The following is a 27,494-nucleotide window of genomic DNA, read 5'->3' as shown; positions in this document are numbered from 1 at the left end:
CATTATCTATTGACTTCTTCCTACTATGACAAATGAGAGTTTAGTTCATTACAGCACCTGACTCTCTCTCCCCCCACAAAATTTGACAGTTACATTACCATTTTGGTTTCACAATTAGTTACCCTTGCAACTTTATTAAATGCTACTTTAAACTGTGATTTCTTAGACTACTAATTTTCCACACTGTCTCCTGACCATTCAGGAGACATGGTTATTAGTGCCCCATCCTCCACATCATCTCTTCTCTGCTCTTCTACCTCCTGTTTTCTGTGTTCTGTACTGTTACATCCAGCGAGGTTGGTTACATTTACATTCTGTAATTAGGTCTTCAGTGCTTTATCTAGACAAATTGATTTTAAAAGTTGACCACCAATGCACTGTGTTTATGTGATTATGATTATGTCAGTATTATTCATTGCAGAGCCAAATAACATACTATAATTGTACCTCACTTCCCACGGGTCCACCATCACACCTTTGTACTCCCAGTAAAATGTTCCTAACATCAGGATCAAAAGAATTTCCCTTTCTTATGCTATATGGATTGCTCAAAATCATGCCACTCTTCACTTTGTTTCATATTTGGACCAGGACTTTCTTTCTGCCTTTCTTATTTATTTATTACTTACTTGCTTACCTACTGTTGTGTTTCCTTGAAACCATGGGATAATCATACATAGTACATCTTCTAGGCACGTTTTACTTGGAGATTTTTGGGGAGAAGGATTTTTTTTTAAAAAAACTTCACAGTGAAATGTAACATACATACAGAAAACTGCTCATATTACAAGTGAAGAGCCTGGTCAATTTTTACAAGCCACATAAACCCATGTAACCAGTACTCAGCTAGTTCACTCACCCTAGCTGGTACTCAGTGAACCCTTTTGACTTGATGCACCTTATCCATTCTTACATAATTTGATAGTTCCCTCCCCTTCATTTTCTGTTTTCTCTTTCTGGAATGTCTGTTAATTGGATATTCAGTGTCCTGGATTGATTCTCTAGGCTGCTTACCTTTTCTCTCACATATTCTATTTTATAGTTTATGAGTAAGTTAATAGAAAGTCTGACTGAGATGTTTGTATATTCGGGCTGGCTTGTCCACTCACTGGCTTTATTTTAGGTGAGCCACCAAGGAGCTGGCTGTTATAATGGGAGCTTCCCAAATGCCACAGTGAAAAGCACTTTATTCTGGGAGCACCAGTGTACTACTAGGTGCCCTAATTCATCTCAGATAGTTTAATTCTTTTAGCCAGGAGCTCTGTGATGTTTTGCCTAGGGAATGCAAGGCAGTTTGTTCTGGATCTGGGAGTTGGGAGAGGACCTGGATCTAGGGGATGATTTCATATACTTACCTTCAGTGCATTGCCCCTGTTTTCAGCCTCTGCTTGCTCCTACACCTACCATCTACAAATCTGGAGTCTTCCTGGACCTCTGCTGGCTCAACTGGCTCCCTCCCCAGCTGCAATCCCCTGAGTGGTATCCCTGGCTCTCCTTCAACTATGATTGCTCTTTGTTTATTGCTTCAGGAAATTTGTTGAAGTCTCTCACCCATTAATATCACCCTCCCTCATCTTCTTTGCTGTTATGGTTTCATACCTTATTTTATTCCTTCACATTCAGATAGGCAAGATAAACATTTGTGCTCTTAAGGTCCAAGCTAAGGCTAATGCTTTTAAAAATGGTTGTTTTGCTTTCTCAATCCAGGCTGAGAATGGAAATTATTAATAAACCCCCTAGATACCCAACTCTCGATGGCTTTATTTTGGCATGTGCTGCCTCTGGCTTGGACTCTGTCATGACCTTTCCTGTGGCAGCCTCTGGAGCATCCCCTTTTCCTCAACCTCTGCCATCTAGACCATGCAGTTAAGACAGCCCTCAGCTGAGGAACTGGAGACCTCTGTTCTGAGCCCCCACCCCACCCCGCTGCCTCCCTCTGAACCCTGGGCCTGCCCTTGCTGTGACTCAAGAGGGTCTACGTCTGCTGTGAGCTGTGCGTTGGCAGGATTGGGTGGGAGATTGGAGAGCAGCCCCACTTTCTTTGCTTAGGCAGTGGGAGCCGGTGGGCCAGAGCGGGGTCCAAGCACACAGGAGGGGCTTTGAGACTGAGCTGAGGCTTCCGCAGCAGCGAGCTGCTCCCTCTTCCGCCCACTCTCTTTCCCATTAAGGATGAACCTCCATCCCTCTGCCTCCAGCAGAGGGATGCAGGAAGGGAGGGCTGCAGAGCCAGTTCCATTTTCCTTTTTTCTCTCTCTCTCTTTTTTTGTGTCATATTGCTGAACTGAGCTAGGCTGCAATACCTGTGCCTAACCCCACCTTTCCTTTTTGGTGCAACTCCTTCTGTTCTTGAATGATTGTCTCTTCTAGAAGCTCTCCCAGAATGCTCATGGTGTGGGGGCCCTTGGGCTGTACTGTGTGAAGGGGAAATGGGAGCCAGGTGAGGGAGAGGGGCCAAGCTCATGGGCTTGTATGGAAGGCAAAGTGCTGTTAGCTCTAGCATGACAGAAGGGAAACTGCAGCTGTAGCAGCTGAAAGCATTGGTTTTGGAGTCAAAGTCAGACTTGAATCTCAGCTCCACTACTTATTAGCTGTGTGACTCTAGGTAAATCACATTGCTACTCTGAGCCTCACTGAGAGTAATAATAACTATAGCTATTACATAGCTATTATGAAGATAACACAAGTCACAGACCATTGTAGGTGCTTAATAAATAGTCACTTTATTCTTTTTAGATTATTAGAAGGCAGAATATGCTAAGGACCAAGCAAAGATTGCTTTTAGTGATTACAAGGAGCATGACGTTAGGGAAGACAGCATTTGATTTCCTCACTTCTTGGACTCAATTCCCCAGGGGTTCCCTGGCAATTATAGGATAAAGTTACCCTCTGTTGCCTGGTATTCCAGGCTCTCTTTTTGTAGGTTTTGCCTGTCTTTCTTCTCTTAAAAATAAAAATGTGAAGTCATACTTGCCTCCTAATTTCCTGAAAAAGAAATTTTTAAAGTGACAGACAAATATTGCCTTTGAAGTATGCAGCAATCTTTATCATGATCATCATCATCTGCACCCTGCTCATCCCAGTAGCTATTCAGTGAGTGGTGGTAATCTAGGTCTATAAAAAGAGTAATCACCAGCAGGAAAGATAACCAGCAACCAAAACCACCATGGCTTTCATTTTGCATCCCCGCCACCATCTTGGCCTTCGATGTTGTGTAACACATCACAGAAAGCGGTTACACTATCTGAAAAGCTTCCTGACTTGTCCTGTAGTTCATCTGGTTGTTTTATTCTTTCATTAACCTTTATAAGATTTTCTTACATGTCACTATAACCTCATCCACTTGACTTCTATACCTGCTTATTGGTTATTTCTAGGTCTGATTCTTGGCTCAGATGGGTCCCTGAGAAAGGAGTCTTCCTCTCCCCTTGAATTACCTTCAAAAGGTTTTTACTTTTACTTCTCGTGTTGTCATGATTTAGATGGCTTTTGAACACAGGAGGCATTTTTGCCTCTACCCTAGTGCTTTTGCATTACCTGGCCATTATAAGTAGGTCTTCATGCCACTTGTGGTCTAAGAAAGCACTTACGTACTCCTTTGGGTCAGGCCACCGATCCACTTAACTTTCTAGACACTCTCTTCCCTTCCTGAACCTGTACTCAAGTTGTACTGAGCTGTCTAGGGTTCTCTAAGCACAGCAGACTTCTTTCTTTGTGCTTCCATGCCTACCTTCTGGCTGTTTTCCTGGCCAGGAATGCCTTTTTACTCCTAAGTGGTAGATAACTACTCAGCTGCTAAAGAACATCTTTTGTGTTCCTTGCACTGTTCCAGGCATTTGGAAACAGTGAGAAAACCAGATAAAACCTCTGCCCTGTGGATCTGACATTCTAGTGTATATGTGTGGGGAGCAAGGGCAGAAAAGAAACAAATAAACAGGAAGAGACAGAATATGTCAAATAGTGGTGAGTGCTGTGGGGAAAACCAAAGCTGGGCAAGAGAAGGGGAGGGCAAAAGGCCCAGTCAACTCCACCAGTAGCCAATATTTGCACAACAATTTTTAAGCAGACTTTTCTCATTTAAGCATTTGCTAATGTTATTACATATTCTGTACAACCATATCCTTTCAACTACTTTATTGGGTTAATGCTATCCTCTCCACTGTACTGAGCAAACTGAGCCTTAGACATGTAAATCACATCATTAGGAGGGGCAGAGCTGGGATTCAAACCTAGGCCTGCCTGACCCAAAGCCTGGGTTCATAAGCACGTGCCATTCTGCCACCAGCATGCCTCATCACAACTCTCTGAAGGTAGAATTCTTAGACCTGTTTATTGTGGGGAAAACTGAGGTTCAGAGAGGGAAATGGACTCATCCATGGTTGCACAGCCAATAAATGGATTTGAACCCATGTCTGACCAATACTCAATGGTGGGATTTTCTATAAATTCATGAAGCCTAGGGACCCATGGACTTGCCTGCCTCTATATTTGTGGGGCTCAAGCAAGGTACCAGTTCAGGACCTTGGCCCTCCCTCCTTCTCTTCGCACCTGTGCTTCATATGGAACTTGGAGATATGTATGGACACCCCAGCCCACATCCAAGCCCCGTCAACCTCCCCTTCCCCCTGGCTACCTGTTGTGTGTAGCAGAAGGACTTGGATAATAGGACCACACAATTCCTGCAAGTAAGCTCAAGAAATATGGGCAGGGAATTCTAGGGTTCCGGGTACCTGGGGTGCAGTCTAGAAGAGTGAAGGCCAAAGAGTCTGCTGGACTTATTCCCTTGGTCCTGCAGACCCTTTACCTCATGGGGTGGGGTTGCTAAAGTGTAGGGCCCAGTGGAGGGGCCTCTGTTTCCCAGGATGACCTATGATACTGTGATTTGTAATAGGCTGGGGCCCTAATCTTCCTCCTTTGGCTTCCCAAGCTAGGTCCTGCTTTGCAGTGAAACAGGGTGGTGTTGCATGGGCCTGGGCTTTCCAGACCTCTGGCCAATGAAGAAAAGAGCTTTCCACCAAGCACTGCTGGATGTTCACACAGACTTGTAGGTCCCCTTCAGTATTTTGTTCATAGCACTTGCCGTGAAGACACTTACCTTCATTTCTTAGGAGCTTTTAAATAAGTATACACTTAATGCATTCTTCCATTAGAAAATTTAGAAAAACTTGGGAAAGTAGAGGAGAAAAACATTACTCATAATTACAACACATAGAAGCAGCCAGTCTGAACATATAATGTAGTCCCCTTATTTTCTGCATTTTTTTCAAATAGTTGATACAGCATGTACAACTTTTTCTTGCTTTTTTTCATTTGAGCATCTTCCCATGTAATTGCCTACTCTTCATAAGCACCATTTTAAATGGTAACTGGTATCCTATAATGTACGTAACCATCCTCTGAATGTAGAGCATAAAAGCTGGGCCCATTTTTTCACTAGTTTAAATCCTGCGGTAGTGGGCATCCTTGCACAGACAGCTTTTAGGGAGCCTAGGGCTTTTAGGGAACTGGCCTTGTATAGGAACATCTTTGTTCAGCCTATTTCCCTTTCTAGGTGGTCCCTCTGGCTGGATTTTATTCCTTCTTATAGTTACTCACTTATTCAGTCATTCCATCACCACATATTTACTCTGTACCTCTGTGGACCAGACCCTGAGAACTGGGGATACAGGCATGACTAAGTCACAGCCCCAGACTTCCAGGAGCTCCCAGTCTGCAGGGAAAGTAGGGTATGGAAATGGACACTTTAAGGACAGTTTGATCAGGTCTGTGATGGATCAAGAAAAAGGTACAGTGGAAGAACAGACGAGGGGCTCCTCATCCCACCTAGGGACGTTAAGATATCATTTCTGGAGGAGTTCTTGCCTAAATGAGTTGTGGAGGATAAATAGCAGTTGGCTGGAATAAGAAGGGGAATGTCCTGTTAAACATAATGAATTAAATAAACTTATTTATCTCTGCTGCTTCGCCAGATACCACTGAACTATGAGTAAAGGAATAAAAGGGGTAGAAACACACAAGGTCTGGGATGCTGACCAGAAGCAAACTATTCCACCCAGAGAGTCCCAGGAATGCTCAAGATTCAGGGGTGCAGTGAACCACAGAACGCAGAGTGAGGTGTGGAACTGAAAGCAGGGAGAATATTGAAAGTCTGTAAACAGACCTTCTTGGCCCCTCTGCAGTCCTGTCCGCACAGGGACCACTCCCCACCAGCTCCAGCTCTGCAGATGGAGGTTGATTCTTTGGGGAAATTGACGTTAAGAGGCTCTGGGCTTGGAGACACCAGACACAGGAGATGATGGGGTGAAACAGAGCTGCAACAAAAAGATCTGCATCCTAAAACAGTGGGACCCCAGCTCCTCCCATTTCCCCACTTCCTGAAGGTCACCAAAGTCAGAAGCACACAGAGAGCAGAGGATTCTTCTCTGAGGAAACTGAAAGGCCCCAGAAGAAGGCCTTTAAAAGGAGCCTGCCAACAAAAGAGCAGGCTTTCAGCTCAGTAATTCTGTAGTGAAGCCACTACCTGGCAGTCTCCATGCACACAACAGAGCCCCCCATCAGCTTGTTAGTATCATGGGAACTGACTGACAGGAACCACCAGCCAAAGACCCTTAAGATAGGCATATTTCATTTTATGTAAAATAAACCTCAGTACTACTGACATTTTTATAAAATCCAAGCCTTTGGTAGCCAGAGATGATCAGACAGCACAAGGCTACTTGAAAACCATCAACCTGCACAAATGACCAAAAAAGCCAGCAAGCAAGCAAACAAACATAACAAAGGGACTTGGAAAGAACAGAGGTAATAAAGGAAGAAGAAGAAACCTGGGAAATTAGGAATAGTTGGAGCCAAAATAAAGATTTCAGCAGAAGGCCTGGAAAATAAAAGGTGAGGAAATATCCTAGGAAGCAGAATGACAAGACAAAGAAATGGACAACAAGAAAGAAAAGATGAGAAAATTGGAGGATTGGTTGAGGAACTCCAACATCCAACAATAGGAGTTCCAGAAGTAGAGAATGGATTAAATAGCAGGAAAGAAGTGATCAAAGATATAATACAAGAACATGTCCCAGAAGTAAAGGAATGAAAATCCCACTGAGTAACCAGCAAAATAAATGATAAGACCCACACCAGGGCATGCCACTGTGAAACTTAAGAATACCAGGAATAAAGAGAAGATCCAAGAAGCTTCCAGAAAGAAAACCTATCATATACAAAGATCAAGAAAAAGAATGGCACTGGACTTCTCAAGAGCAACAGTGGGAGTGAGGAGACAATAGAGCATGTTTCCAAAAGTCTGAGGGAATATAATTTCCAACCTAGATATCTATGCCCAGTTGAATTATCAATTAAGGGTGAGAGCTTATAAAAGATGTTTTATAAAAAAGCTTAATAAAGATGTTTTCAGACATGTGATGTCTAGAGATTTTACATTGTGCCTTCTTTCTCGGGAAGTGCTAGAGAATGTGCTCCAGCAGAAGACAGACAGAAATTCAGAGAAAAAGTCTAAGGAATCTAGGAAACAGGAAATCCAACACAGAAGAGAGGGAAAGGAATCCCAGAGTGTGGGTAAGGGAGAAGATTTTGGGGGCAGTCTATGCAGGCCTAGAGAGCAAGTACTCCGGACTGCGGCAGGGACAGATGTCTTCAAAGGAAAAAAAAAATAATCCAATGGATTACCTGATGTGTCAAAATATATCGAGAAGGGAATTGTACTTCTGACAGAGCCTGGGGAGAATTGATCATAGATATGAAGAAAACTGAGCAAGCAAGCAAAATAATAGTAATCAACACCAGGGAAAAGAAAAAGAGTTGTACTGGAAAGGAAATGTAATATGATTTATGTATTATTAGTATCAATGCAGTCATAATAACGTAAGCCACCCATATTGAGTTAACCAAAACTTTGTGATGTAACTGTAGTGGTAGAACAAGAGGAGAGGCCATGTAACCTGCATGAGAACAGAGGGCTGGCAGTGTAGTGTGTGCCCTCTCCCATAATAGTAGGGATTCAGTACAACATAAAAAAAAAAGGATCAAGAAATACATATGTTCTTTAGAAATGAGAAGGTAAATACCCAAAAAAGCAGTTAGAGTTGAAAATGGTTTGTCTCTGAGAGTGCAAGTCTGGGGTTAGTGGGGGTAGAGTGGGGAATTTGTAGGTTTTGTTATAATCCTGGCAGAACTGTGTGACTTGAAAATCTAAATACGTGTATTACTCTGGTAAAAAAATAAAATGTGAAGAGAACACACAAGGAAAACAATGGCAAAAATAGATTAGCAATATGAGCATGTACTTTAGAAATGCAAAAGTGAACTCAGAGAAAAATAACCAAAAGTTGAAAAGGAAGCTGTTTTTTTGTCAAGATATTTTTATAATTTGACTTCTTAAACTATTCACGTACTTCTTTAATAAAATTAAAAATCATTTAAAAGTCATAAAGTGTGGCAAGAGTAGTCCTGGTAGCAAATATCAGACATGCTTAAAAAAAAAAGTGGATGGGAGTGAAGAGTGAGATTTGAAGCTTTGGAGGCCTTGGGTTTGGCTGACAGGGAGGTCAGTGGGGAAATTACTGAATGTTTAAAGCAGGAGAACCACCATGTCAACTGGTTTGCGCTTTAGAGGTGGTCCTTTAGGAGCCAGTGTGAGAAGGGAGTTGTCCATTGAAGAGAGTTACAGTTAGACAAAGTGATGTTCGGGAGAGAAGGTGCTGGCCGACCCAGGGCTGGCGCTCAGCTTTTGGAGAGACCTGCATGAACCCTGGGCAGGGCTACCCGCCTCTTTCTCCTAGGGACACTCAGGAGGAACCCTGTTCACATTTGCCCTTCAAGTTTCCTTGAAAACAAACTACTTCCACTGGTGTCCAATCTCCTTTCTGTTGGATACCTGCTTTTTGAGACATGTTACTGAAATCCTGACTTGAGGACCAGTCTATCTCTGACAGATAATTGCATGTCTCATTTCTGATGCATCTTATGTTTAATAGTTTTGCTCTCAGAGGACTACCTTGTTTATCTAATTCCAGGCTCTTGGAGAGAGGCATCTTACAGTCTTCCCAGGTACTGTTTATAAATGGCTTGGACAATCAAAACCAGAGGCAAGGAACCAGCCAGGAGGTGAGAGAAGAAACCCCAGTATGGCAACTTAAGGGCCTACATTCTTTTCAATTATTCTGCCTTGTTGTCCCCATTAATCCCTAAAAGATTCAGGAACTTTCAATATTTTGCCATGTATTGTCCCAACTACCAGGTTGCCTCCTGTACCTGGAAGCAGCAACATCAAAATCTTTGGTCAGATTACATGCCCGAGTTTGGGGTTCAGAAAATATGGTCATTATACTCATAGGCTTCAATCAGTTTTTCTTTATTGAGCCTCACTCCCGAGGAGGGGAATTGGCATAGCCAAGCCTTTTGAGAACCCTGAGGTCTTAAGTGGACTTTCTTAGGGCCTGAAGATTTTTGGAACTCAACTAACATAGTCTTATTGTTTATAGGTGAGGAACCAAGATCCAGAGAGCAGTGACTTGCCCCAAGTCTATGCTACCAGTTAGGGAATGAGCCATAGCAGAACCCAGCCTTCTTTCTACTGGTCTGTGCTGCCTCCCAAAGGAATGGCAGCCCAGCTTCATGGAGGAAGATGTGGGACTGACCGTTGGATAGGTCACTAGTCCCAAAGAGGTGTAGGATAGCATAGCATTAGTGATGATTCTTATCTAAACATAATTAATAATATTCTAAATGTGTAAGTGTCTGTAAATCCCCAAGGTGGGATGTGGCCCCTTACTGAGGGTCATGTGATGCCATCTATCCTCACACTAGTAAGAATCAGTCTGCAGTGAGGAAGACTGGCTAATCAGTCTGCATCATAGCTTGGAGCTCTTTTGCTCTCCTTAGCTGCCATCTTGAGGATGGTACCATATACGGAAATGCTTTTGGAGCAGAGCTACATATCTGGTAACCTCGTAGAAGAAAAGGCCTTGGGGAGGAAGGGTCTGTCTTGACACAGGGGAATTAGGAGAAGGGAAGTCACCTTATCAGTGTATAAATGCCCATTCCTGAGCTACTGGTAAAGTGAGTGTGATGGTAAGAGCATGAGCTTTGGGGTTCACGCCAAGCTCCCCTGCCTGTGTGATGTGAGGCAAATCATTTCAACATTTCTCAGTCTCAGTTTCATCATCTTAAAGTTGGATGAGTAATTCTTACTTTACAAGATCAAAGGAAATAATGTACAAAAAGGGCCTGACACTGCGCCTGGTACATAGTAGGTGCCCAGTGATTGTTGACATGATGATGGAGATGATTATATATGTTGCTTATGCTCGAAAGTAGGTTGGGGCAGGGGGTCGATCCATGAGCAACTTAAGGGTTTGTATTCCCAGGTTGGGGCCTGGGATACAGAGGTGAATAAGTGTGTGCTGGGGTTTGCGGGTGGGGTGAGGTGGAGAGGAGACCAGCCTACTTGAAACAGAGGGATAGTGTGGTAGGGAAAGAGGCTGAGGCACTGGCCTCAATTCTGTCGGCAATTGGGGGTCACTGAAGTCAGGACCCTACCAGCGAATAATCGGGCCAGGCCTCAAAAGCAATCTTGTTACTGCAGAGTGAGATGGAAATTTTAATAAATGTGAAAAGGTGCTCTGTGTTCCTGGTCCTTTGTCCCTTTGGGGGTTGCTAAGGCTAAAGGTTGGTACCACTGTCGGTGGCTGAGCCATATGCCAGGCACTGTCCTGGGCTAAGCCTCACAGCCACCCCATAAGGGGAGGGATTCTTGCTGCCCTGCCCCATTTTACAAGTTAAAAAGCTGAGGCTGGGCACAGGGAAATGCCTTCCCTGGGATTATGTGGCTAGTAAGTAGCAGGTCTGGAAGTACTGTACTCACCCACTGCCTGAGCTCCAGGACCCTGACACTTGCCTACTCCACCTCACTGGTGGGCATTCCAGTCACTCTTAGAACAAATCCTCCCTTTGAAGGTCCACCTCCCCTCCCTTTGCATCCCTCTCTCATTTTGCACTCAGAGAGATGGTACTCCCTCCACTAAGGCTGTACCTTGGCTCTCTCTCCTGAGGACAGAGCCTGGGGTGTACTCCTCTCTGTCTCCTCTGCAGTCTGGCCTGGGAGGAGGGGCTGGGGCTGGTAAAGAAGGAGGAAGAGGAGACAAAGGGGATGAGAAAGGCTGCTTCCCATAATCTCCCACTTCTTCCAAGTTCCCTGGTCCTTTTTCCTCCCCTTCCTCACCTACAGGGCACCAGTGCCACTGTCCTAACCCTCCCTCCCCTAAACACACACACAAACACACACATACACACACACGCCCCCTCCCTCCCTGCCTCCTCCTGGGGCAGAGCAGCCAGTTGGATGCAGTTCAGATCTCATTCCTCCCCTCAGTTCCCACAAAGCTGTTCCCCACTCCATTATCTTCTCTCACCCTTCCTTTGCTTCTCAGGGGCTCACAATGAAGAAGGCAGACCAATGCAGTAGAAAAGAGCCCAGCAGCTGACTCACTTACTCTCATTCTCTTCATCTGGAAAATAAGCAGGTTGGACTAGGCAATTGGCAAAGCCTTTTCTATGTTGTTAATAATACCTGGCATTTGTCTGCTGGGTTCCAAAGGGCTTAGTCATCCCAACATCCCAGCCAGGATAGGCTTCATGTTACAAGTGAGGAGACTAAGGCTCAGATTCTGAGAGGAGGAAATAGCCTGCCTGGGTCGCCGGGCCGGTAAATGGCAGAGCTGACATCCTGGGCTTGGTGTCTAAAGCATGGCTTTACCCTTGCCCACAGCTGCAGGCTGCCTCTCAGCCACTCTGAGTCGGGCTGGCCCTGCACAGTTGGTTCCTGGCACCTCTCTGACCTCACCCCAAGCATTCTTCCCCCCTGTTCACACTATCACAGCCACACTGTCCTCCCCATGTCCACCAGCTGGCCAGGCCCTTTCCCATCTCATGGCCTTTGCACTGGATAGTGTGCCTGCATGAGACACCCTACCTCTCATTTTCATGATGTGGGATAGGCCTCAAGGCCACTGCCTTGGATAGAGGAAGAAAAGGAGTAGAGAATACATACTGATGGTTTTTTTTTTTCCCCTCTGTTTTCCTTTCAGATCTGATGGTGAGAATTCCAGAACAGTCAGGTCAGTGCCTCCTTCCTCTAGTAGTAGTTGGGAGATGGGCTGGGACTGGGGTGGGGGCCTCTGGTTTGTTACTTAGGGATCCATGGGCAGGGGTGAGGGCCAACTCCAGGGGTTCCGTTGGTAGGGTTGGTGTGCAGTGGGAGGGCTGGGTGAACAAGGCAGGCATGGGGAGAGGCTTGAAAACTAATCCTCAGTTCTTCTGACCCTAGCTAACTTGGGGGCTTGGGCTGAACCCTGGAGGGGCTTACGGGAGCTGCTCAGATGGAAAAGCTGCCCTGCAGAGAGGTTGACTGTGGACCTGGGATTCTTTCTACCTTCTCCTCCCAGGAGAAGAGGGCATGATAGAAACAGGGCATCCCTTGTCTGGCATTTATACTTACTCTACCCTGAACTGCATTAGCCCTGAGTAGTGGGATGTGGATGGGCTTTTAATGTGATACTTTCTACACATTAGAAATACACATTAGGTAATAAGCCCACTTTTTTTTGCATGCTTGATAAGAAAAAGGTTTCCAAGCTTCAATAAGTTGTCAGGGTATGATCAGTCTGCCACTTGAGGAGGTGGGAGTAAAACTGAGGTAGAGACAAGGGCTATTTGTGTATTTCCCAGACCTTAACCTATCAGAAACTTTGTGAAGACACCAGGGTCAAGGATAGGGACTATATGGGAATGATGGGGTTCTCAGGGTAGGGCCAGATCAGTCTTAGCATCCAGGCAGGGAGCAGTGGGGTAAGCCTTTGAGACCAGCTGGGCACAGGCAACAGAGGCATGGGGCAGGGGCACTCAGTTCCATCCAAGGCTGTGACTAGCATACATAGCACCTTTGTGAAGAATAGGATCCACTGAGTGGACCAGTTGGAGGAATGTTCCCTTTCCACTGGGCAGTGGTGGCCCCTCACCAGGGTTCCTAGCTCAGTAAGCAGAGTGCAGCCCACTTGTGCCCCCTGAGCTGTGAAGCCTTGAGAAGGGTGCTGGCATCCAGGTGGTGGATATGGGTGGCGAGCAAAGGACCCCAGCATACAGACGAGGTGTATAATGAGATACACCATGTCCTACCATCCCAGGCAGGGGATATGGGATGCCCAGGGCCAAGATAGGGCTATGGGATGGGAGTGCACTTGGGCCAGCAGGAAAGCAGCAGGGTACGATGGATGCAGTCAAGTCCAGAGTCTAGGCAAGGGGTATATGACAAGACATAATTAGTCCCAGCATGCAGCCAAGGAGCATGGCAAGGGCATAGCTTGTCCTAGGAAGTCACTAGTCTAGCAAAGGACATGGATCCTATTGTTCCACTGTGGGTTTGGAGAAAGGCAACTTGGGCTGACTCCGAACACAGACCCCCAGGCCTCCCCGTTGATATGCCTGCTAGTTGTAGAGAACGTTGATTGAAGCCATCTCTAGCTCTCAGCTCTTGCCAGTAGGGAACTTCCTGGGACCTATAGCTCAGACAGTTTGCTAATTATCATAATCATTAGTCATATGGTGACATACACTGGGACTTTATAGTTAACAGAAGTTGTCAGGGACTTCCTCTTCTTTGATCCTCCTGGTGACATTCTAGGTGGAATCTGAGCTGGCCTTATCATCATTGTTTTACAGTTGAGAAAACTGAGGCTTGGGTTGGTTATGAGTTTTGCCTACAGCCATGCAACCAATATATGGCTGAGCCAGGATTCAAACCCAGGTCTGGCACCAAGCCCAGAGCCCTGCCCATGCCATCACTGTGGGAGCTCTTGACAGCCTTGCAGATAATAATAATCTTCCTCATCCTCATCCTAATATTAGTAATAATAGCAGTTATCATTTACTCTTCACATACTAAGGACTCGGAACACGATCTTATTTAATGCTCACAATAGCCCTAGTAGACATGGATTGGGATCTCTGATTTACAGATGAGGAAAATGAGGTTCCCCAGAGGGTCAGTGCCCTGCCCAAGGAAAGAAGAACAATGGGTCAGGGTAACGTCACTCTGACTCATACCCTGGGCTATCTGGTTCCAAAGCCAATGTTTGCTTTACTAAGACATGTTTCCTGGCATCCATCCTGGGCTCACAGTTGAGGGGCCTTGAGGACTCAGTGACTGGGGAAGCAACGGTCACACTTGAGCTGTAGAAGGGGCCTAAAGCATAGTTCTGGAGGGTAAGATCTTGCAGATGTGGTGGGAAGACTCAGTAACTTGGAACTTGGGCCGGGTGGGGCTGTGTGAGGGTGCTCTCAAGACCGTGGCTAAATTCTTGAGCTCTCTTCAGTCAGGCATCAGGGAGAGCTTCCTGGGAAAGGCAGTATCTGGCTGAGCTCTGGAGGACTGACAACACAGACTTTGCCTAAGGGGGGTATCCCTGGGAGTGGAATGTGCATGCATTAGAATTGGGGTGGGGGGTGCAGTCAGTTGGGCTGAAGCAGATCTGGGCATGAAAAGAGTAAATGTTAAGCTTCAGAATGGTGGTCAGGGCTGGATCACAGAACCTTCTATCATCAGCGGGAGCTCGGGAAAGCTAGAGGAAAGAAGCTGGGCTCTGCAGCATAGCAAGGGCAGCAACAGGCAAAGGGCTCCTTTTGTGGCTAGGTCACTTTCTAGGTATATGACTTTGGACAAATCTTTCATCCCTTGGAGCCCCATTGTCATCTAATAAATAGTGTGTATATATTTGTGTGTGTGGAAGGGAAAGGTTTAGGGCAGTAGAAGAAACACCAAGGAGCAGAGCTAGGCCTTGGCTGTTGTGGAAGCAGAACAGCAGGAGTGAGCAGGGTGATTGAAAACTTCCCGCCACAGGGCCACGGCTTGAGGGTTTCTACATGTGAGGCACAAGAGGAAGTGCAGCGTCTGATTAGAGCTGAGTGGCTGGTGTCACAGCAGGGCTGTGGGCAGAGGAAGGTGTCCTGTAGGTCCGTGAGAAGTTGTCAAACCTACATGCACCTGAAACCACTGTCTAGAAAGGGGCTGACAATAGCTCAAGAGCACAAAGCTAGCTCTTAGTAGAGCCTGTTTCCTAGCTGTGTGCTCTTTTTAAAGTCACTTAACTTCTCTGATCCTTACTTTCCTCATCGGCAAAATGGGGACAATAATTCCAACTTCTCTGTGTTGATGAGAACTTAAAGTGATGCTCAGCTTTATAAAATAGCAGCTCATCATTGTAGTTCCCTCTGCCCTCCCCTAACCCAATCCGTTGTCATATATTGCACAGTTAAGCTTGAGAAATGTGGAGAAGTGCGGAACTTGAAAACAGAGAGAGGCAGGAGGGGCTGATCCCTCTGCCACCAGAAGTCAAAGGAGCCAGGCTTAGATTCACTGCCACCACTGTGAGGGTCAGGCTGGAACTGGGGGTGGGGGAGATGGGAGTGGGGAGTTTGGGGACACAGTTGGGTTGCTAGGCATGCAAGGATGAGAGCCGGAGGAGGTGGCCTGTTGCTAGGGAAGGAGGGAGGAGGAGGGGGAGCTGCTGACACCCGTGGAGCCAGGGATGTCCCCATGGCAACGGGAGCCACTGCAATCTGGAGGAGAAGTGGGAGGAGGAGCCACCGCTGGCTGTGTTCCCAGAGGAGGCCTCCCACTCCAGGCCTCAGTGCCCCCATCTGTCCAACAGGAGTTTGGATTAGATAATCTCTAAGATTCTTCCTTGTTTTGACCTCCTTATGTGGGGTGGCCCAGACCCCACTGGCCTTCTGTGGCTCCCCCATCCACAGGTCTGAGATACCACCAGTCCCCAGAGCTACCCCAGCTGTGTCCAGCCCTTCCTCCCATGCTACCTCCAGTTCATTGCAGCCTGGCGGCCTGCCCTGCCCAGCTATCTGTGCTCACCACTTCCTTTGCCTGAAACTGTGTTACTTACTGCCTATGAAATGGTATCTGGCTCTGAAGGGCCCAATGCCAGTCCTTCCTACTCTGGAAAGACCTCCCTGGCTGTCTTAGTCCACACTGTGCTTCATTCCTTGTGGGCTTCTCTGGCCCCAAAGCTCTGAGCTTCTCCTTAGTGTTCACTGCTGCAAATTTACCCAGCTGCTTTGAAGATCTGGCTCCACACAGGACATTTGACAGGCTCAGATCTTTGCAATAAATCTGTGGTGTCATATTGTGAAACCCCATTTGACTTGTGAGACAGTGCTCTGAGAGCTTATGTGAATTGTCTGAGGTCCCCTGGGTGCCACATGGTGGAGCCAGGCTTGGAACTGGCCTCTGTGTAGTTGCTGCTACCCCAGGCCCAGGGTAGGGTGTTAATTATAAGCAGCAGCAGCATAAGGCTGGGCACTTTACCTGTATTTACTCATTTACTCCTCACAATAATCCTATAGGGTATATTTTTGTCATTTTACAGATGAGGAAACTGAGGCTAAGCAGCTAAAATAATTTACCCTGCAGTAGAACTAGGACAGGAATCTAGACCATCAGGGTTAGGTCGCCAAGTATACTGGGATCACCCCAGTCATGCTCCAGAAACACATACAGAGCGTTTCCTATGTCACAGGCCTGTGTGAAGTGATCCATGGTGGGGTGGGGGTGGAAACAGACAGAAGTGGAGTACAGACACATATAAACCAGCTCTAGCAAGCCCAAACAGGAGTGTGCCTATGAGGAGAAGCCAGTTGCTGGGACAAGAGTCCAGAAGGGGTAGAGCTGGAATCTGACAGGAGGAGGGTGGGGGGAGGGAATCGCATAACTTTCCCAAAGGAGGTACATTTCCAGGAAGCTCAGGAGGGGCAAAAGGGTCCTCCCTCCCCTTCCTGTTTGCCCCCCCAGGAAGTACCCCCACCTGGCCCAGCCCCAGGAAGTAGGTGACCCCTGAACTGGCTGCATGCCTGGTTAGCACCAAAATAAACTTGCCTTCTCTCTCTTCCCCTCCCCTCGCCTCTGTCCCCTCGGTCCTGGCTTTAATTAGCAGCCCTGTGGATGAGTCACTTGGCAGCTGGGGAGGGAGGCTGCACAGAGCCCAGTCAAGCCTCGACTCCTGCCCTGAGCCTTGCGGGCAGCACCACTGTGTTCGTGCATGTGAATGCCCTCCCACGTGATGTCTGGCTCCGTGTCCGTGCAGGTGTGAGGAGCACAGGGGTAGGGCATGCATGCTGGCACACGTCCCCACATGTCAGGGTGTCTGCATAGAGGCATATCTGGTCAGTGCTCCTTTGTTTCTGCATGCCACTGAATGTCAGTGTGTGTGAGTCTATGTCTGTGGTAGCAAGTGTCAGGAAATGAGGGAGCATTTGGGTGGACAAACACAAACACTTTATAATTGCATTCACCCCTCCCTACATAATGTTCTTTATGCATTTTTACTTATGCAAGCCCTGCACTTATGTCCCCCATTTTCCCTTGTCTTAGTCTGGGTACAGTTTATTGCAGGGAACAGAAACCCACTCAAACTCACTCAAGAATAAAGGTGGGGGGGACCATTGTGAGGCTACATCTCACAGAATCAAAGAACAGTAAACCAAGTAGAGCAGGCCTCATGCCAACTGTAAGTGGGACTTGTCTCATGGCTTGCCTGGTCCCTGCCATCTCTTTGTCCCTGACTCCTCTCTCTGAACTGGCTTTCTTGGCTTTCATATGGCCTGACATGGCCACCAACCTGGAACCTACATAACCTTCTGGTTTCAAGGTCCAACCCATATTATGTCAGTGTTTCTGTCCAGCCTTCAATAACGTCAGGCAGCAAGGAGCTGTGGGGGAGCCAGTTCTCTTAGAAGTGGGAGAGGGTAAAGAAGGCAGATACTTGGTATTTGGTGTCTTTTACAATGAGCACAAGTTTTTTGTGTCCACAGTGAGGTCAGAGCTTGGGGGAGCAGTCTACTCACGACTGTAAGGGTTATCCATCCATCAAGGTTTTGGCTCCTAATCTAATGCACGTCTACCTTTGCTCACTATGCTTTCAAGTTTCATGCTTGCATCAAAACACCCTGCTTTATCTAAAAATTTCCCCTTATTTTATGCCAAAACAGCTTTTAGGTACACAGTGAATATTACCATTGCTACCAGTGTGCAGTGATTTTTGTAGCTTGAGAACAACTGGCATAATGTTACTCATGGCACAGCTGCTACCAAGTTCTTGGTTGCCTCAGGAATTTTCACATTTTATTAGTGTAGTGACTGGATTTATAGTTATCTGCAGTATATAATTACAAGCATACATTATCAATATTATCAGCTTGATGCTTGAGCTTACTTTTCCATTAATACAAACTCTGCAGTTGTTACACTAATTACAGAGGGAATTAATGACCCCTTAGACAAGTTTTCACCTATGAGTAAAGAGTTTGGAATCAGCTGTGCCCATAATAACTGTTGTCCAGATGCAGAGGCAATGCCCATGGCTCTGACACTGGCTGTGGCCTTGCATCTCTGGCTGAGACCGGAGGCTGCCCACCACCTCCTTGGGGGGCCTCCTGTTTCTGGACTGACATGTGGCAGGTGCTGTTGTTATTTTGAATAAAAACAATAGCTTTCTGATTAATGTTAAAGCCACCTTCCACATGGAAATGGTAAACCTGAGTGGGGGAGATCCTCCCAGGCTCAGGGCAGAGTCTCCTTCAACTCCTCTCCCTTCCTCCCTTTTGTTATTATTCCAAATACTAATAATTGCTTTCATCCAGAAAATGTCTGCTATTCATCAGGTACTTTTAGGGAGCTCTCAGCACACATTATCTTTAAGCCTCCTGGCCACCCTGCCAAGTAGGGGTGATTCTATCCACTTTAAAGATGGGGAAACTGAAACCTAGAGAGATAAAGTCATCCATCCACCCGAGGTCATCCATCCATCTACCCACCCATTCATTCATTTATTCATTCATTTAACTCAAGGATGATTTATTGACTGCCTACCTACAATGTGTCAGGTACTGGGCTAAATTAAATGCAGTTGATACAATGATGAATAACAGAGTCCTGCTCGGAGGAAACTCATTGTCTGGTAGGGATACAGATGAGGAAACAGACCATTATAGACAATTACAGGGAAGTGTGGGAAGCACCTTGGAAGTATTCCCAACTCAGCTTGAGGGTCAGGGAGGCTTCTCCAAGTGGATATGTGAGCTGAGACTGGGAAGGTGAGTAGAAGTTGGCCAGGTGAGGAGTGGGGACAGGTGAGGTGAAGTGGAGAGTGTCGCAGGCAGAGCAAAAATGTGTGCCAGAGCTGTGGAAGGCGTGTGTGGCAGCTGTTTCCATTTGTGAAGAACTAAAGCGGTAGCTGCAGTGGGATGGGGCTGTGTGGAGAAAGAGTCTGGGAAGGGAGCTGAAAGTGAATTGGGAGGTTGGAACTGGGACCTTGGTCTGTTAGGCCCAGGGCTGAGGAGCTGCAGGACCCAGGAGCAGAGTTTCCACACTTCCACATGTGCCAGGTCCCAGACCCAGCCTTTCCAGCATCAGTACACCTGGACAGCGTCAGGCCAGGATTCCACTGGCTGCAGTGCCCTCTAGTGTCCATGAGCCCACCTTGCAGCCTCCACCTCAGTGAGAATTGTCAGTCTCCCCCAACACTTAATGACCTATGTGGATGATGGAGACACTGGGATGAATAAGACACAGCTCCTGTCCTCCCAGAGCTCCTGGCCCAGAAGGGGCAACAGCATGTGAACAGACAGTGCTGATACAAGCACAGGGTAAGAAGGAGACAGGGGAGGGATCAGGGCAGGTTCCCAGAGGGCACAACCTCTGAGCTGACTTGTGAAGGACAAGGGAGAGCTAGTGAGGTGTGTGTGTGTGTGTGTGACAGTGGGGGTGAGGGAGCGGGGACGGGCCTTTTGAGCAGAGGGGCATCACAAAGAGGAGGAGGCATGGAGAGCAGCAGAGAGTGGTCGAGAATTGCAAGCAGTTCTGTCTGGGTGCAGCACCAGTTGAAGATGTGGGGAAGATGGAGACTAACTGGAGGTGGGGGGTAGGGGCCAGTCATAAAAGGTTCTAGGATGCCTGCCACTGGCTCCTGGTAGGCACTTAGTGAATAGAATCATATACAGAGCTTCCTTGCCCTTTTGGGATCACAAACCTTTCTGAGCATCTTGAGGAAAGCTATGCTCTCCTCAGAGCCATGTTGTTACTCATTAATATCTTTCATACGACTTCATGAGCTTTAGAGGCACTCCCCCCATACCTGTCCACGAACTGCAGGCTGCCAAACTGCTCTTTGTATAAATACTGAAACTTTATCACGGTCTCCGAAGCTCTGCATGATCAGGCCCCTGCCTACATCTCTAGTCTTGCCTTTCTCCCCTTTGCTTTTTCCAGTCAGCCACGCTGGCCTCTTTGCAGTTCTTGAAAGTACTACCTCAGGTCCTTTGTCCAAGTGACTTCCTCTACCTGGAACATGCTCTGCTGCTACCTCCACTTTTTGCCCAGCTTAATTCCCTTAGTTGTTGAATGTCTGTCTCCTTTCACTTTGATATAAGCTCCATGAGATCAGGACATTGACTAATAGCTTATATCAAAGCTATATCTGCCCCCCAGCCCACTGCCTGGTCCACAAGATTTGTTTTATAAGTGAATGAAGGCCTCACCAGTGCCGCATGGCTCGATCCAGCTCCTCACACTTAATTCCTTCTTCCCTCAGCCCCTAGTGGGCATTACATGAGTCTACCCAACATGCTCAGATATGTCTGAATGCCAAGAGTGGCCATGATTAGGAGAGATTTTTCTAGAAATCTTCCCTTCTCTGAAACAAGCAGGCTTCCCATGGGTCTGCCCCACCCCCTTGAGAGAAGGGTCAGACTCTCAAGCTCAGGCTGAGACTCTTCATCCTGTACACATTTGTCTCACCGAATCTTCACAAGAATCCATGAGGTAGGAATTGCCATTGGTCTTTTACAGATAAGCAAACTGAGCCTCAGAGTGGGTACCCAGCTAATACGTGGTAGAGCTGGGACTCGTCTACCAGGAACCAAAGTGTAGCCTCTTTGCCTCCCCAGAGTGGAGAAGAGGCTTGTCCCAGGTCACAGCATCAGCCTTAGGGCCAAACTGCAAATGGGCACAAAGCAGGAGCTAGAGTTGCTGGAGGAGAGAGAAAAAAGCAGGGGCTGAGGCCAGAGCCCTGAGGCCCAGGGGGCTTTAGGGGGTAGGCCTAGGGAGAGGAGGCCTCAAAGGGCCCACAGATGCCAACTTTGCCTGTCTCTCTAGGCAGCTTGGCTTTCTTGAGAGGAACCAGCTGCCCCAGCAGGGAGGCAGGAAGGCAAGAAGGCTGGCCTGTTGCCTGTCAGCAACTATTCCTTCTAGGTCACTAGCCCCCTAGCCCCTTCCAGGGCCACCTTCTGCTCAGAACAGCCAGGGGCCTGGGCTCTGAGGCCACAAAAGGACAGGAGCGCTCTGAGCTGGATCTGTGGTACTCCTCAGGGGCCCTGCATCCTTCAAGTCCTCCCAATTATCTCCTTTCTCCAGGCCCGCACATATGGAGGAGAGATTATTGTGATAGGCAGGTGGGAAGTCAGGGAACCTGGGTTCTACTCTGACTGGCTGTATGAACTTTCTTCCCCTCTCCATGCTCAAGTTCCCCATCTGTGAAATCAGGTGGCGGCAATTTCCTTGAAAGAACAGCCTCTTGATCATGAATTGTGTTTCTTCTGATTTTTGTTTTTCTCTCCAGGAAGCATTTCTCTTAGCCAGTCCAGAAAACAACATAGAAGAGAGTGAGAGCTTATTGCAATGGTTAAGAATATTGGCCAGGGCCTCATCTTGATCTCCTAAAATGAGTGATGTGAACTTTACTTGATCTGGATCATCCTAGCACAACAACCAAACAATCTCTTTAACTGTGTGGAAGATAAGAATGTTTGTGAAAAGCTTCTATGGAAAGGTTTCTGTATTCACAGGACAGCAGTGTGGTCGAGGAAAAAGATTCCAGATTTGGGAATAGCCAAACCAGGTCCTGATCTTGCAGTTCTGCCACTTACTATCTATAGTACCTATGCTGAATTATTTATGGTCTCTCCATCTCAATTTTCTCTTCAGGAGAGTAAGGCTAGTGACACATACTTGACAGGGTGCTTGGGGAGATTCCAGGGGACAGGCACATAAGGAGTCCAGCCTGGGGTTTGGCCCAGAGGAGTCACCGTGAGTTCTCAAATCTGCTTCCTCTTACTAGGAGTTCCCAGCCCTCCTGGGAGAGCAGGGGAAGGAGCAAAGTTTCTAGTTGCAGTCTGGCCTACAGCCCAGCAGGCCTGGCCCCGCCTCCATAGTTCCTCCTTCTAGGGAAGGACTGGGGAGGAGGGGGTGGTGACATGGTGGAGGTACCGCCCCGGCCAGGGGCCTGCCCCCGACAGGTCCCGACCGTGGAGACCCCCGGGAGGAGTAGCAGGTAGGAACCTGGGTCTCCCCACTCTGCAGCCTGCCACCCTCCTTTCCTGCCCAGGCTTGGACCGGTCCCTGGGCTGCTGATTCAGCAGCCTGCTGGCTTCCTGGTTCTAGGCTCCCCTCTAGGACATTGGAGGCCTTTGGCTTCGGGGAGGGAGGCAGCTAGAATGACTGAGCCTATGGGAATCTGGGAGCTCAGCACTGTAGGACTCCAGAGTCCTGATGAATGCAGTTGGTAGCCTGTGAGTGGTGTGATCCTGTGAGGGGGTGTGATCAGTGGCTGCCCTGGTATGCTAGCTTGGTCTGGCACTGCAGGGCTCCATGTAGCTGCTGAGATTCTCTGATACAAACATTTCAGCAGCTTAAGGGTCTCTAAGTCTCAGGTATAATGAGATAACAAGTCAAGGACTTGGGCTGGTGACTGGCACATACATGGGACTTGAGAAACAGTCTTCTGATGATGTTGATTATTACAGAGTCTCTGATAAGAAGAGTCTCAGATTCCAAGATTCTCTGTAAGATTCTAAGATTTGGGCATTCTCAAATTCGCAGCAAGCGAGATACTGGGCAACTGACCTGGCCTGAAGCCACATCTCCGGGCCTTCACTTGGGCTCCTGAATGGCCAGCCCTGACTATGACCTGTCCTCAGAGGCTGGTGAGGAACAGGAACAGGGGCTGGCCAACTTGGAAGGGCCAGCTCCATTCCTAGTGTCTGCCCTGTGCTGGGCAGGGCAGGGACCAGGGCCTCAGCCTCATTACCCTGCTGTCCTTCCTCCCCTTTACCATTCTTTGGACTTTAATCGGTGGGGGAGCAGGAGGCAGTGGGGCATTTGGACCCTGTACTACGGGTCGGGGCACAGCATCTGGGAAGGGCTGGGGTGGAGCATGGGCCCTGCCCTGGGCTGGGGTCAGTGCACTGTCCCTTGGAAGCAACAACTCCTGCTCTGAACCACCCAGTCCCCTGGCTTGCTGGGCCCCACCCTCCCACTCAGCCCCAGTCCCATCCTGTCACCAAGACCACAAGACCTTCTCAGCTCTCCCTGACCCTTTCCTCTCCTCTCCTTTGCTCTGGTACTCTCTGCCTCTCCCTGTCTTCTCTCTGTGTCTTTTGTCTGCCCTTTCTCTGTCTTCCTCTTTCTCTGTCTTTCTCCTTTCCTTGTCTCTTTTGGTTTCTCTCTTTCTCCCTCTCCTACTATAGTGTTTCCTCCACCTGCCTGGCCTGGGTTTTTCCCCCCTCTTTGGACCCAGAGCCTCCTACTCTCTCCCTCCCTCCCTCCCTCTCTCCCTCTCTCCCTTCCTTCCTTCCTTCCTAGCCCCCCAGACATTTTTTCTCTTTCTCTCTCCCCCCTCCCCCTTCCCTCCCCGTGTGGCGTCTGGTGTGAGGAGGGCTCCCTTCCCCCTTTCCTGCTGTGATATCCCTGTGTCTCCGTGGCCAAGGTCCCCACGGAGTCACCTGGAACACAGGAGGCCCAGCCTGGCTCTTCTGTCTCTGCTGCCCCCTGTTGTCATTGTGTTGTTTGTGGTTCGAGTGCCGTCCTCTCTTTCTTGACTTTGTGGTTTTTTTCTTTTTTTCTTCCTTCCTTCCTTCCTTCCTTCCTTCCTTCCTTCCTTCCTTCCTTCCTTCCTTCCTTCCTTCCTTCCTTCCTTCCTTCCTTCCTTCCTTCCTTCCTTCCTTCCTTCCTTCCTTCCTTCCTTCCTTCCTTCCTTCCTTCCTTCCTTCCTTCCTTCCTTCCTTCCTTCCTTCCTTCCTTCCTTCCTTCCTTCCTTCCTTCCTTCCTTCCTTCCTTCCTTCCTTCCTTCCTTCCTTCCTTCCTTCCTTCCTTCCTTCCTTCCTTCCTTCCTTCCTTCCTTCCTTCCTTCCTTCCTTCCTTCCTTCCTTCCTTCCTTCCTTCCTTCCTTCCTTCCTTCCTTCCTTCCTTCCTTCCTTCCTTCCTTCCTTCCTTCCTTCCTTCCTTCCTTCCTTCCTTCCTTCCTTCCTTCCTTCCTTCCTTCCTTCCTTCCTTCCTTCCTTCCTTCCTTCCTTCCTTCCTTCCTTCCTTCCTTCCTTCCTTCCTTCCTTCCTTCCTTCCTTCCTTCCTTCCTTCCTTCCTTCCTTCCTTCCTTCCTTCCTTCCTTCCTTCCTTCCTTCCTTCCTTCCTTCCTTCCTTCCTTCCTTCCTTCCTTCCTTCCTTCCTTCCTTCCTTCCTTCCTTCCTTCCTTCCTTCCTTCCTTCCTTCCTTCCTTCCCTCCCTCCCTCCTTCCCTCCTTCCTTCCCTCCTTCCTTCCTACTTTCCTTCCTTCCTTCCGCCCTCCCTCTCTCCCTTCCTTCCTCCTTTGCTCCCTCCCTTCCTCCCTGGCCTCCCCACCACTGCTCCTCCTCTTCCACTCCCTATCCTCCACCACCCATTCTTTCCCATCTTCCCTCCCCCTTCACTCACTCTCACTTCCATGTCCCCATTCCCCATCCTGCCTCTCCCCTCCTTCCTTGTCTCTCTCTCTCTGTCTCTCTTCCTCTCTCTGTCTCTCGCTGTCTCTCAGGTCCACAGCGTCTCATATTCTACACCAGTATTGCTGTCCTACTCAGGTCCTTGACTCCATGAAGCTTACCCCCTCAGGCAGGCTGGCAGAGAGCAGGTAAGAGCTAGACTCACCCCTTCACCCATCCTTCACCCTTCCAGACAAATATGCAATATCATTGCCAGACCCCTCTCCCACCTCCCTCTAGCCCCTGGAGTGATTGTGGAATGGGTGTCTGAGTGTGTGAGGAGAGTAACTGGGGTACTAAGTCAGGAGACCAAAGAGGACAATCAGAATCTGTGGTTTGTCCTTCCTTAAAAATCTTTCCCTAGATACCTGCCCACAAAAATGGGAGTGGTTGGCCCTAGACTCTGTAACATCTGAGCCGTTTTGAAGGATGAGTAAGAGTGTGACAGTTGGATAGGATGGGGAAGGGTGTTTAGACAGAGGGAACAATCTGTCCATACCTTTGGAGGACAATATTATTTCCAAGTTAATTGGGAAACACATTTTACATTTTCTAATTATAATGCAATAAAATGAGACATTAATAGCAATGGCAAAAAAGCTACTATAAATCAAAACCTATAAGATAGGACCATGGGGGTTCCCAGAGGAAAAACTGTAGTCTTAAATACTTTTATTAGAGAACAAGACAGTTTAAATCAAATGAACTAATTATCCTACTAAAGATCTGGAAAAAGAACAACCAAAAGGAAGCAGAATAAAATAATTACTAAAGATTAAACTAGAAATTAATGAAATAGAAAAAAAAGCTTTGATAAACCAAGAGGTGATTTTTGAAAAGACCAGTAAACTGTACAGACCCTTCTCTGGTGGATATGACTGAGACAAAAGCAAGAAAACATAAATAAAATAAGGTATGACAAAGGGGATACAACCACAGATTCTGAGAAGACAAGAAAAATCATAAGGAAATGCTTTATGTAATTTTATACCAATAAATGTGAAAACCTAGATGAAATGGATGGTTTTCTAGAAAAATATAAATTACCAAAACGACTTAAGGAGTGGCAGAAAATCTGAATAGAACAGTATTAAAGACATTAAAAAGATGATCAAGTTTTTCTTATCAGAAATGGTCCCAGGTCCAGTTGGTATTATGGAAGTTCTGTATGATGGAAGTTCTACTGAATCTTGAGAGAGCAGACAGTATGAAAAGAAGGACAGCTTCACAGTTCATTCCAGAAAGCTAGCATAACTAGACAGGTTTAGACAGAAAAAAAAAGTAAAACTATAGCCTAATCTCACAAATTTATAGAGTAACAAATATTTTCAATAAGATTATCAAACTGAATCCATCACTCTATTAAAAGAAGACTATCATGACAAATGAAGATCTGTTCCAGGAATGCAGGGGTTAGTCAACATTAGGGAAACTTATTGTAATTGATTAAATTAGTAGATTAAAGAAAAGAGCTCACATAACTCCATAAATGCTGAAAAAACAATCTGATAAAATTACTCACCCATTCTTGAGTTAAAAACTCTTACTAAATGTCTTGGTTACCTCTTGCTATATTGGGGTAATTTAGTACACAGCAATGGATAACAAGTACAGTAAGCTAGGAATCAATAAAAACAACTTGGTAAGGAATTTTTATCAGAAACCAAAGACAATCATCAAATGTACTAGTGAAGTGCTGGATAAATATTAAATTCAGGAGCAAAACACAGATGACTACTATCATTGTCATTAACCAACATTTTTTTCTGAAGTCTTACCCAATGGGGTTAAAAAAAGAAGTAAGTGGTATAAGTATTAGAAAGAAAGAGTCAGAATTGGCATTATTTGAAGATGACATGGTTGTCTACTTAGAGAATCAAAAAGAATAAAAGGAAAAATTATTACAACTAATAAGAAAATTCAGTGAGATGGGTAGATACAAATTAACTATATACACCCAAACCACTAGCTTCTCTGAATACCAGCAATAACGAATTAGAAGACATAATAGAAAAGGTTCCATTCATAATAGCAGAAAAAAATGATAAAATTCTTATGAATTAGTATTTATAAGTAATGCAAAATACTTCTCTGTAAAAAACTAACATTTCATGAAAGGCTGTTAGGAGACTTGAATAAATCAAGAGTCATATCCTATTCCTGGATGGGAAGACTCAATATGGTAAAAATGACATTTTTTCCCAATTTGGTCAAAAGATTCAATTCATTTCTCATTAAAATTTCAGTGGTATTTTCTTTGGGAATTGGGAAGTTGGATTTTAAAGTTCATTTGGAAGAGTAACTATCCATGAATTACTAAGAAAAACTTGAAAAAGAACAATGAGGGGGGCCTTGCACTATTAGGTACAAAAACTTACCATAAAGCTTCATAAATTGCAAATATTGTATCATTACAGACAGAGGATTACATAAATGGAACAGAATAGAGAGTTTAGAAACAAACCCGTGTATTTATATGGAAATTTAATTTGTGATAAAGAACACAGTTGATTCAAATCAGTGGGGAGTTAGTAAATGGGTTGGAACTGTTGGCTACCGTTTGGGGAAAACACTAAGTTAAAACCTCATACAAAAACAAATACAAAAAATTAAACTGTGAAAGTACCAGAAGAAAA

The 27,494-nt window shown here is 46.6% G+C and overlaps 1 protein-coding gene across 7 annotated transcripts in view; it reads left to right on the top strand.

Moving 5' to 3' along the window:
* Positions 1-27,494, top strand: part of IQSEC2 (IQ motif and Sec7 domain ArfGEF 2) — an 85,508-nt gene that overhangs the window by 10,408 nt on the left and 47,606 nt on the right. For 2 of the 7 annotated variants that reach the window (XM_036919060.2, XM_036919065.2), the window contains exons 2-3: positions 12,096-12,125; positions 24,912-25,007. In XM_036919060.2, the coding sequence (XP_036774955.2) occupies positions 12,096-12,125; positions 24,912-25,007 (126 nt within the window). Of the gene's footprint in view, positions 1-12,095; positions 12,126-17,042; positions 17,157-19,932; positions 22,398-24,911; positions 25,008-27,494 lie in introns of those variants that run through there. The other 5 variants (XM_036919064.2, XM_036919066.2, XM_036919062.2 and 2 more) reach the window with 5 other exon arrangements.

The sequence above is a fragment of the Manis pentadactyla genome, chromosome X (genome assembly GCF_030020395.1).
Source record: "Manis pentadactyla isolate mManPen7 chromosome X, mManPen7.hap1, whole genome shotgun sequence".
NCBI lineage: Eukaryota > Metazoa > Chordata > Mammalia > Pholidota > Manidae > Manis > Manis pentadactyla.
Note: the sequence above shows the minus strand (reverse complement) of the source record. Positions and strands in the feature narration are given on the sequence as shown.